We start from the raw sequence: 12,018 nt of genomic DNA, 5'->3' as shown, positions 1-12,018 counted from the left end.
TGGAAAGAATGGTTTCCTGTCCCGGCCGCAAAAATGACAACAACTTTAAAACTACCCTTAAGACATTCTTAGGTACATCCAGGGTGTCATCCGCAAATAATTGAGGTCTGTGAATTAAAAATCTGCAAATTTGAAGGGCATGCTGTACTACCAAAGATAATATCTTAAAAATTTCAAAACAATAAAAAAATCATCTGGAAAGGCTACTTCCTAATAGACATCATCAATGTCATAATTATCTGCATTTTATGGCTATTTCCCACACTAGTATGGATTTGTCATGGTTACCTGGCGGCAGCTCTCCTTGCTGTACAGTCTCTTGCAACCTCTTTTGTCAGGTTATCATCTCTCAGGTTATTTCTTACATCTCCCTATATTATTCTTAACCTACCAATAGCTCTCCTCCCCCTCTCCATTCAAACTGATGCCTCTCTTCAAATTGATATCTATTCTCTTTTCATGCCTGAACCATCTCAGCCTATCTCTGAGCAAAAGTTCACCAATATTCTCAATACTCAGCTGCCGTCTTAGCTCTGAACAGGATTTCCCATCTTTCAGTATCTCATTTGACAAATATCTCACTATTCTCATTTAAACTCTCTTTTTAACTGCCCACATTTAATTGTTATACACCATCATACTTCTCATGCCAGTTGCACCATCATTCCTTTCACACAAAGTGAAGGTCCTTTTGCCATTAATAGAAGCAACAACTCCCTAAACTTTTTCCAGACACTTAGTCTAGCAACTAAGCTAGTTTCAGCAACATCTTCAGCACTAATCATTTCACCAAGTAGCAGGATTCACTGACACAACCGATGGATATATCACCTATGCTGAGTTAGTTTCTCTTTCCTAGCTAAGAACACATGATTACCTGTGCATAAAGAACACTTCAAGACAAAAACATCTTGTAGTCTGCCATTTACACCACTGCACCTCTTTTCTACCCATCTTTCACACTCACTGCAAATAACTGAATTGCTGCCAACATATTTCTTACAGAGAGAACATTACTATTTTCTACTTTCCACCACAGGTCCTTCAACTAAACCACTAATCATTACTTTTATTTTTGCCATGTTCATTCTCATACCCTTTGACTCTATTCCATCCTTCCATTTCTTAAATTACTCTACCATCTCTTCAAAAATATCAGCACACAACAATGAGCACAGGGAAAAAACAAATAATATAGATCAGCCACGAAACATCAACTCAAAAAAATAATGCATTTGTAAAGAATGGGTCTGTTTTAGAAAAATATATACACTGTCAGCAAATCAAACGACAAGGTGGACGAATTTCTCTTTCTTTGAAAAAAGAACAAGGAATACAGCAGACTGCAGGCAATAATGGTGACAGTCGGCCAGCATCAGAGCATGAAGAATGTTTAGAAATATGGAACTCATGTTAGTGGACAAGGGAGCCTGCTATAAGTTCATCCTGGTGTATTTAATGATTCACTGAATTTTGAAGCAACTACCAGATCAAGTTTAAGGTTCTGCCTTACTAACCCTTGTCAAATTTGGCAAACAGATCTTTATACAGCAATTACAATGAGCAAATATGTCTGTATATTTACTTCTATAACATAGATAAACTACAGGAAAAGGCTAGGGATGCTCTAATGGGGGTATCTAGCACCTCACTAGTCAAATGGCCAATAAGCCATAAAAAGTATACATCAAATGACAAAAAAATGCCATTATTAATTCAGTATTTCAGGAAGAGCTTCAACAAATTCTTCAAAGCATTAGAAGAGCATGAAAATATGACAACCTACTGATACTTCAAACTGATTACAAGCTTAGAATGTTTAAATAATATGATTAACATAATATTCAAACTTTTACACTTAGGTGATCATACAACTCAGTATATATACAGTATACCCTTCTTATTCGCGGGGTTAGGTTCCAAGGAATGGCGCAAATAGGCCAAACCGCAAATAGCAACTTATACTACCCAAGTGCACTACTGTGTGTATATAAAGATATGCGCCCACCCACCCACACACACACACCAAACTGAAATCAACTAAGAATTTTTCAAACAAAATTTCAAGATGTTAACCTCAGATTTCAGAGCGCTTGTAGCTTCTTGGTGCTGTACAATCTCTGATTTGAGAGGGTCTATTTTTCCTTCTAACTCCCATGCAGATAACTCAGCCACCAGTTTCTCCCCACGAGCTGCTTCCTCCCTTTTCTGGGCCTCTGTTGCCTCCTCCTCTGCTGCTTTGGCCCTTCTCTCAGCTTCAGTGACCTTGGGGTTAAATATGCAGTGATACTGATATATCATCAATCCACCAGTTTCAAAAGATTACAGAAATTTCATATTTTTTCTCCAATTCAAAACTGAGACAAAATGGAATAAAATCCCAAAGGAAACAGCCCAATATACAGCACTGATTCTTGGATATTCATTCCCCTTAGTAGCCAATAATCAAGATCAGTTTCTACAACAAAAAGTTTAGAGTAATCTTCTAACCTGATTCCTTGTTTCCTCTTTCATCTTCTCCACTTCCATAATAGCCTCCATCTTGGCCTTCTCTACTGTGGATACTGTATCTGTCTTCAAGAGCTCCATCTCTGCATTTGTTTTGGCAATCTTAGCTCGCATATCAGATACCTCAGCTTCCATTGCATTTAATCCTGCAAAAGAAAAAAAAATGAGGAAATGTCTCTTTACTGGAACAATATGTGCTATCTACAAAGTTTATATTCAGTAAAGTTACACAATCACCTTTGAATAACAGTGTAGATATTAATACACAAAACAAACCAAATGTAAAGTTTGTCCCATTTTTTATGAGGTAAAAGTTGCCAGAACTAAAGCAAATCTAATGGATGTGATTTGCCCTGACCACATGCACTTCATTCCTACCATGTTTGGATCTTATAAGTACAGTACAACCAATGAATCTTCCCATAATAATAAAATTACCTCACGAGCACATGGAATAGCTAAATATGAGTACCTATTAATCCCCAGGGGTCATTATAATCAACTGTGACCCACTTGATACCATTACGAGCTTCTGTAAGTCATCTTAAGTACATGTATTTTGTCTGTGGTACTTATAGACAGCCTGTGAGTCATTGGGTACAATTACAAGCACTTATGAGTCACTTGCACCATAATGATGTCCTGTGACTTAAGAGTCATTATAAGAAAAGCATGAATCACAAGGCATTATAATGAGCACCATAATTCACTTGGCAACTTGACTCATTGTAAGTGATTCACTTGGGATCATTATGAAAACCATTAAGTCACTTTACTTCATGATCACTTGTAATTCAATTCTCAAGTGCCCTTTCCTGCATGGGGTAGGGTGACTGAAATGGAGAGAAACAGATTTTTTCATCATTCACTTAACCAGCTGGAACAGATGTGATCAACTATGGTGTTTCCCTTCCACAACAAGAGTCAAAGATTTTCAACTGGTTTACACATTGTTTTGTGCAACCTAGGCCCGTACGGTACAGTAAACTCTCGAAAGTTCAGACCTCGTAAGTCCAGATTTGGGATAGTCCGGACCCTTTCAGGGCGAGAAACATTTATCCAAACCCTTAAATATTTGTTTGAAATTGCCACCAACAAGCAATCCCTTGGGTTCTTTCCTCCTTCAGACCTGTGAGTAAGTAGTTTATTCCTCCACTCTGAAAATGGACTTGCCCATAATGCTGCACTGTGATTGGTTAGCTGTAAGTTCAACACACAGAAAGGCCGTTTTTTTCTAAAGACCATTATTGTGATATACAGTAGTCCAGAATGCGACGTATAGCTTTATACCTAGGTATGTTGATGCCTAGCAATAACTCGCGAGGCCAAGATACAGGCAATTAAAACATTTAATAATTACTTAATACAGTACGTAATATTAGGACACGTTGCTACCTGGCATTTAATTGCAATTCTCAAAACCCCCTCCATCACACGCACTGCCACCGTCATCTTCTTGCCTGGCGAATCGGCTGTAAATACACACAAAGGCGGCTCCGCGAATTTGTGTTGTAATAGCTGAAATACTAAGTGCCACGAGGATTTTATATACGGTATTTATACATCTTAGCACAGTGAGGAAATCGAGTGACTTTTATTTTGTTTATGTCTCTCAGATATTGTGTTTGGGACAATTTCTTATACGATCTCTCGTCAGCATGGCGACCACAGCGCTTCTTCTATTATGGAGTCGCTAGATCGTTAGTGACTAATATCCTCTGCTTTCAAGTAACTCAGTGAAAGACATTGCACCCTCTCGGGCTCGTCTTCTGCTAACTTTAGACTGTGCCATTTTGTCGAGTTTAGTCACTTTTATTGGCCTCCAGAACCTAACCCTATTTTCTCCATTGATTACATGTAATTATATATCGTGATGTAGTACAGTATATAGCAAACATCCTTGGACCCTATCTCGTGATATATCCCGACCCTACTGTACAATACAGGCATTGTTTAGTAAAGGAACATGCAACTTAGGCTTTGACGAGTGCAATGTGTGTTATCCACAGCCATGGAACCTAACCCCTATTTCCCATTAGCCTTTAGTCTTACCATCCGCGAATATACCAACCACGGGGATTTACAGGAACCTAACCCCCGTGGATGGCGAGGGACTACTGTAGAGCAAATATTAACAAAATACAGTAATATCTCCGTTAGCTGGAATCCCTCAAACCCGGAACTCTCCAATAGCCGGAATTGAAATTTTCGGAGAAAATCATTCCTAAATCTGGAATTTTCCGGAAAATCCCAGCTTCGTGAATGATTTTCCGAGGGGCGAATTTTCCCGATATACATAAAATTCCGGAAAATTCCGAGGATGGGAGAGTTTTTTCCGGGTTTGAGAGATGAAAATCAAGCGCATTTTCTGGAAATTCCGAGAAAATTTTTCCAGTACCCAGAAAATTCCGGGAATAGGGGATATTTTTCCGGGTTCGAGCGATGATGTAATTTCTGGAACTTCTGAGAACATTTTTCCGTTACCGGAAAATTCCGGGAATGAGGGATTTTTTCCTGCTTTGAGAGTCGTCTTGTTTCCCGTAAATCTCTCATTCCTGGAAGTGCTCTGCACCAATTGTTCCGGCTAATGGGATAGCACTGTACAGTAGGTTCTCAAATTTTGTGAGTTTTTAATTCAACGTTTTTATTTGAAAAAAAAAAAAACCAACACAATTTCAAATTTCGACGGCGGAAAGTCGAATTTCGACAGGTTTGAACAGCCCACCAACGTTCAGACGTGCACAATCATGTAAACAGCATCATTTCTTTTATGTACAAAGGATTCATTATTGTTTATTACTGAATGTCTTTTTTATTGAATTAATGCTTGTGTGTGCAAAATGAACAATACAATTCATTAATAATACGTAGAATATTAAAACACACGAGGAGACGAAACGGCATTGTTTTCATTAATGTTTACAAAACCAGTGACTGGTTGGTTCTACATATAAAACTGAAGAAAATAAGACGATGGTTGTAGCTGTAGTAAAATTATTGTAAAACAATTAATATGGTTGTTTTAAGTAATGTTATTTAATGTTAATAAATGGAACAATAAAGTAGCTTCCGGTAACCATTAATGGTAAAGAAAAAATGTGAGATCGCACATGTAAGTGCGCACATGTGAAAACATATCGTCATTACTCTACATAAAAATATGAAAGCAACACTTATTTACTGTTCATATATATTTTAATTAATGTTTCTGAATGTAAAACGAAAATTCTACTCACCAATGGTGGTAAAGTCTAAAACATAAGGACAGCCAATGATGTGTGAGTTTTTACTCATGACGAAGTCATCAGGCTCAACTCTGGCTGAAGCTGTAGCTTTCCATAAAGCTGTTGCTGAAACTGTTACTGAACCTGAAGTTGTTGTTGAAGCTGCTTATGATGCTGAGTTTGATGGTGTAGCTGAAGTTGATGATTTAGGCCATAGAATAATAAAGCTTTCTTTTCTCATTTTACATCTATATGTTGAGGTCATTTGTGTTTTTCACGTCCCTGTTAATTTTAAAGCTTTGTTCTGTTAATGGATCCACTTCAGAAAATATGTTCATTGCTTGCTCCTTATAATATCCACAGGCCTGTGTTGTTTTCAGTTTTTATTTAACTTTATCTGTGTTATTTTTGTTGGTTTATTAGGATGTTGCTTTATTACAGGTAGTAGTTTGCCAAAAAAGTAGGGTAAATAAGGCAAAATTTAGCCAAACATCGAAAGTACCAGACTCAAATTAATTTTCTCCATAGGAAGTTGTATTTAAATTTGAACGATTTGAATTTTGCGAGGTTTTTACAGTCTAAATAGGTGTCCAAATATGAGAGCCTACTGTACTGTGTATTAGTCATAAGCACTAATTCTGAAGAAGGCAAAGCTTAAAACATTGTGCGAACTACATACGGTAAATATACAATGCAGCTTGTATCCCAACTGCAACCCGACAACTTACACCAAGGCAAGAGACACCTTGTGGGCATAGAGCACACCACACAATGCAAAAGGTTTGGTTTGGGTGTTAAGGAACTTGTGCCTTTGTGAACATAACTGGTTAGGTTAGGGCTGGGCAATCCACCAACTTGTTTTGACTAAGCACTGAAAATAAGATGTGATGTATCATTGACTGATTGCAAATAAGTTAATAACCATCATGAATATTTTTTTTCTATTTATTCTACTACATCCTCCCAAATTCTGAAATAAATATGTTAGGCCTCACCATTTCCTCCAATATGTCCTGGAAATCACACATCCTTAGTATAACTAAAGCTGCCTCCCGAAAGTTGGGAATGCTGTACAGATGCCGCAGCTACTTCACTCCTGAGCAGTTGCTCCAAGTATATACCGTAAGGGATTCATTCGTCCTAACTTGGAGTACTGCTCTCATATCTGGGGTGGCTCTTCTTCTGTCCAACTATTAGATAGGGTGGAATCAAAGGCATTTCGTCTTATTAACTCTCCTCCTTTAGTCGACAATCTCTCTCTCCCCTTTCTCTTCGCCGCAATGTTGCTTCACTCTCTCTCTTACAGGTACTTTAACGGGCAATGTTCAGTGGATTTGGTATCCTGTGAACCGCCGGCAAGGCCGTGGGTTCGTAACACACGTCTTGCCCGCGGTGCCCACCATTTCTCTGTGGATGTCGGTCACACGAGAATAACCCGTTATAGTACCTCCTTCTTTCCTCACACAGCCAAACTGTGGAATGCTCTGCCGTCTTCTGTGTTTCCTTGCTCTTACAATCCGTCTCATTTTAAAAAGCTGGTTTTCCGTCATCTTCGTGGTGTAGATTAATACAGTATAACCTTTTTTTTTCTATATTTTCAATTTCTTTCCATTCTTTTTCTACCTACACCAACCAGCAAGCAACACCACCTCCTCCACTCCTGCCTGGCGGCCCTCACTCCCGCCGGCAAGCATGGCGACCCACAAGCTGGTCCTCCTCTGAGCACCCTCACCAACCAGCTCTCTCTACATTACGCTTGTAACCATGCTGCCTTCCCAGCACCAAGCTGCTGTCATGCACCCTGCTGCTGTCATAGACCCTCTTCCTGACGCAGCCCCTGCTCCTGACCCAGACCCACACACTCCAGCAGGCACATCTGAGGATTCTGTACCTGTCGCAAGGGAAGCACAGCATTCATTGCCTCAACACACCCTTTTTCTCCCTCTCTTCTCCCACAGATCTCGTGTGTCTAGACAGTTGTCTCCCCTAGCGGCCGGCTCATCCACGCCCTCGCCATTCTGCCTCACATGTGCCATGCAACCCTGCAGACAACAAGTCTCCTACACCACCTGGAGGGAAGGGGGAGTATTGTAGTGGATTCCTCCCCTACAAACGCTGTTTGTCACTGAGTAGCCAACCCCGCGAATTCCCCAGAGTATGCCTCGTGGTCTGGGTCAACCAGCGCCGCCTTACATGGCGGAGGTCAACTCTTAAGCCACACCTACCTCCGCTATATAAGACCTGACCTCGTGGTGACCTACCTCTTTTTCTACCTACACCAACCAACACCACCTCCTCCACTCCTGCCTGGCGGCCCTCGCTCCCGCCGGCAAGCATGGCGACCCACAAGCTGGTCCTCCTCTGAGCACCCTCACCAACCAGCTCTCTCTACATCACGCTTGCAACCATGCTGCCACTTCCCAGCACCAAGTTGCACTGTACATCCAATACAATATGTATACAGAGAGCACATTGTGAGTTTCCTCTGTCCATCCCATCCTGAGTGTGAACCAACATCTCGTTCCCCACAAACTGATTGCGGATAAACAAGGTTACGAATACCGAGGCTATGAGTAACGGGGTTTGCCTGTATACAGTATAGTATATTAACTCAGATGTTCAAACTGCATAAACAAGAACTAAACTTTTATCTTAATTCAATTTAATACAATACATAATTGTGCTGTATATGCAGTAGAAGAGATGAAAAGGTCAAGCGAAATAAAGATCATACTATAAATAACTGGTTCAAAGTAATGTGCATTTACTATAGTGCTTTAAGAAGATTCTACCTTACTGTTATAGATAAGAATTGTATATTAGATACACATTATTCCATAATACCTGCTAATTTTCTGTCACAATCTTCTTTGGTTGTGGTAACAGATGCTTGTGCCTCATCCCTCTGCCTTATCATAGATTTTAGCTCATCCTGCAGCTGGCCAATCTCCTGGGATAACTTAGTCATGCTATTCTCAGCATCTTTAACAACCTGGAAATATAGCACAAAGAATTAACATGAAAAACAAATAGACCTGATCCAGGTTGTTCTAGTGGAAATTTGTCGATAAAAATACTGGCATCCCTCAAATACCTGAAAGGTTTTCGGTAACTTGAAACCTAGTTTCGCACTCACTTCTTTTATTAAATTGGACATGGTTTCATACAGACAGAACTTTCTCTTGAAACAAATTAAAACAACACCTAAGATTTTTAAAAAATATACTTGAAAAACAATGCAATATTTTTTACAAACTATACAAGAAATTACATATATAAAACTAATTTTCCCATAAGAAGCACTACACTATATTAAGGGGGGATACATTCCTGGGTGGGATTACTGAGGGTACTTGGACTGAGTTTTAGTGAAAAAATAAAATAAATAAAATACTTTTCAGAAAAATCGTACAGAAATGCAATATAAAATAAAAATCAGGGGCCTGTGCATGTTCATTCACAGCCTTGTCTCATGTGGCATGTCTAAGAAGTTCATTAACTGACAACCCATCTCCATCAACAAGCATCCAGTTTTACCTTTATGACATTAAACCAAAAAACATGAAACATTTGTAAAAATGCATAATAGTTACCAGTACAATATATACAGTACAGGTATGTGCAATATTAGATCCCACTACTAATTTGCTAAACTGAAAATCATTGGAATGTGCCTATAAAAAGAAAAATCTATAGAACCCATAAAGTCCCAAACTGCTTCTCTTCTTGATGTAGGACAAAATGAAGTACAGGGAAAACCTCGTTAAACCATGTCTCGTTCAGGTATATTCCGCTTTAACGATGGTCATGAATTAAGAACATCTCGCAATATACGACAAAAAAAAAAAATCGTTTTAACGATATCCATCAAATATCCATTGGTTGGAAAAAAAAATGTTTTCCCTAGTGCAAACTATGGGTTGTATTTACTCAAATTAATCACTGCCTTGTAAGGATTCCAGCAATGCAAATTATATTTTTCTGTGTCAAATCAGTGACATTTTATAAGAAAACAACATTTAACCCTGTGCACCACCATAAGTAACGCATCTCAAACTGCACTTGTCACATGCGGTAATATCTACCACCACACAGCCAACCCGCACACTACAGTCTTGCATGTGGTTCTTGGTCAATTGCATCTCCCAGTCATTGCATAGCTCCACGATTATCACTCAGCATAGTTGGCCATATGTACAATACATTGTACTTATCAGTGTATTTCTTTTATTATTTTTTATGAGAGGACAGCACTAACATTTAGATTGAACTGTGTTATGGTGACTGTAAAGTAATTCGTCTCTGTTGTGAAAATGATACGAGCAGTGACGGCCACTATTATTGTACAGTATTTACATTATCACCGTTCACTCTGTCTTTGTGACAAGTGCTTTTGCTCTGTTTTTGTCACTGTGGAGTGGGCAGTGTAACTTTGAAATTGTCTGGGAATGCCAGGGCATCCATGACATCCGGGTCTCTGAGGTGAAGCTTCATACTGTGAAATGGCATAAGACTCCCCAGAGGCTGTGTGGGAGCCAGTGTGATGTCTCCACTCCACCTACAAGAGTCCCCTTAGCCTCAAAGGGGACATTGTGAAGCAGCCAGGCTTGTTCTTTATGATGTGGTGAGTGTTGTTTAATTGCTTTCTATTAATTTTTTAAGTGTAGGAATTTTTTTGTTGGTGATGCATGTGTGTTTGGGGACTGGCTGGGAACGTATCCCATTAAACCCCATGTTATAATGATCCAGATCTACGATAGTTCACTTAGCAATGGGTTTTTAAGGAACCTAACCCCATCGTTTACCGCGGTTTACCTGTACCAAGGCCTTTAGCCATTTGAAAGACAGACTAAAGACATAATGAACCTTAGTTAAAGTTTAAGGATATTATGTTCCCCTTCTGTGACATCTAAATACTTTTGGGAAAATTTTATTACCCAAGATTTTATTTTGTAACTTCAAAATACACGTAAGTTTATTCACCTTAAATATATTTTTCAATTATTTTATTAATCTACCAATCTATAGAAACCCAAGTACAAAAATTTTAATCACAGGCCCACCTTGTCCTTCTCCAAATACAGCTGCTCCAGTTCAAATTTCTTACTGTCTGCTAGCTGTTCAGCCATCTGCACTTGGGTAGTCAGTTTCTCAACTGAAGATTCTGCTGCAGCAAGTTTTACCTTCAGCCCTGATACCTGCATCATAATATAAATAGCCACATAAAAAATATAAATAACAAATAGAAACAAATCAATATAAAAAATAAAATAAAAATTAAATCCCCGCATGGAATACAGTATGATGAAGGCTACATGGCTAATTTTGGTACTGGCTTTCCAATGACAACTAATACTGTAGCAATACAGTCATCTCTCCCCAACCAAGGTTTTAAGTATGTATCCCTTTTACATAAACTGTAAACAGTTTTTCTTCCACATTATAAAGTTATGAGTATCTACGGGTTTCCACGAAGCAGCCATGTGGCGAGGAATAAAAACTAAAATTGTTCATGTGTGGCAGTGTGTGTGTGAGGAGGTCAGGGGGCACACAGCAAAGAGCATCATTAGGAGGAGTAGCGTCCCAGCTGGGCTGTGTTGTTAAGGCAAGTGTGTGATAATCTGTGTTTATGGCCACTGAGTCCAAATATTGTACAGTACCTTTTTACATATAATGTACCTGATATTTTGGGTTCATGATCCAAAGGTCGTTTGCACCCAATAAAATACAGTCAGTTCTGCTATAACGCGATAGTTGTGTTCTTGTAAATCCTCGTGTTCTAGAAATTCGCGCAATAGAAATAACAGGGCTTATGGAGAAAATAGGGTTAGGTGCTGATTACTCGAAATCGAAAAAATTTAGTAGTTAGCCTAACACAAAAGATAGCACAGTCTAAATAAATGTTACATTCATATCTAATAATGAAATCATACAGTAAATGTTACACTTTACCTTGAAAAAATATGAATATAACTTGATGGGGGAGAAGGGTGATGTTGAGGTTGAGGAGTCATGCAGACAGGAGTTGAGAGTTGTCATCGTCATCATCAGTATCGTCATCAGGTGCAGTTTTGGTTGCATGGTTTGGACGGAAAAAACGTCTAATTCCAGAAGTGGATGGCTGTGGTTCAGTGTCTTCAGACTGCTTCTTGGGGGTTAACTTAAAAAAGACGTCTAATGTTTGCTGCTTTGCCGTCTTTCTTCTTTCACAAAGAAGCTGTTCATAAGGTGCCAAAAAAGATTTAACACCATGAACTGCAATCCTGCTCCTTTCTGCATTGTAGTC

The 12,018-nt window shown here is 39.0% G+C and overlaps 1 protein-coding gene across 1 annotated transcript in view; it reads right to left on the bottom strand.

Moving 5' to 3' along the window:
• The window catches only part of LOC121873309 (centromere protein F-like), a 145,070-nt gene that overhangs the window by 94,121 nt on the left and 38,931 nt on the right, over nucleotides 1-12,018 (bottom strand). The window contains exons 12-15 of the mRNA XM_042376814.1: nucleotides 10,796-10,930; nucleotides 8,577-8,724; nucleotides 2,491-2,654; nucleotides 2,077-2,265 (exon numbers count right to left, since the gene is read on the bottom strand). Of these exons, the coding sequence (XP_042232748.1) occupies nucleotides 2,077-2,265; nucleotides 2,491-2,654; nucleotides 8,577-8,724; nucleotides 10,796-10,930 (636 nt within the window). The remainder of the gene's footprint in view (nucleotides 1-2,076; nucleotides 2,266-2,490; nucleotides 2,655-8,576; nucleotides 8,725-10,795; nucleotides 10,931-12,018) is intronic.

The sequence above is a fragment of the Homarus americanus genome, unplaced genomic scaffold (assembly GCF_018991925.1).
Source record: "Homarus americanus isolate GMGI-L3 unplaced genomic scaffold, GMGI_Hamer_2.0 scaffold32929, whole genome shotgun sequence".
Lineage (NCBI taxonomy): Eukaryota > Metazoa > Arthropoda > Malacostraca > Decapoda > Nephropidae > Homarus > Homarus americanus.
This window is presented reverse-complemented; position numbering and strand designations above follow the sequence as displayed.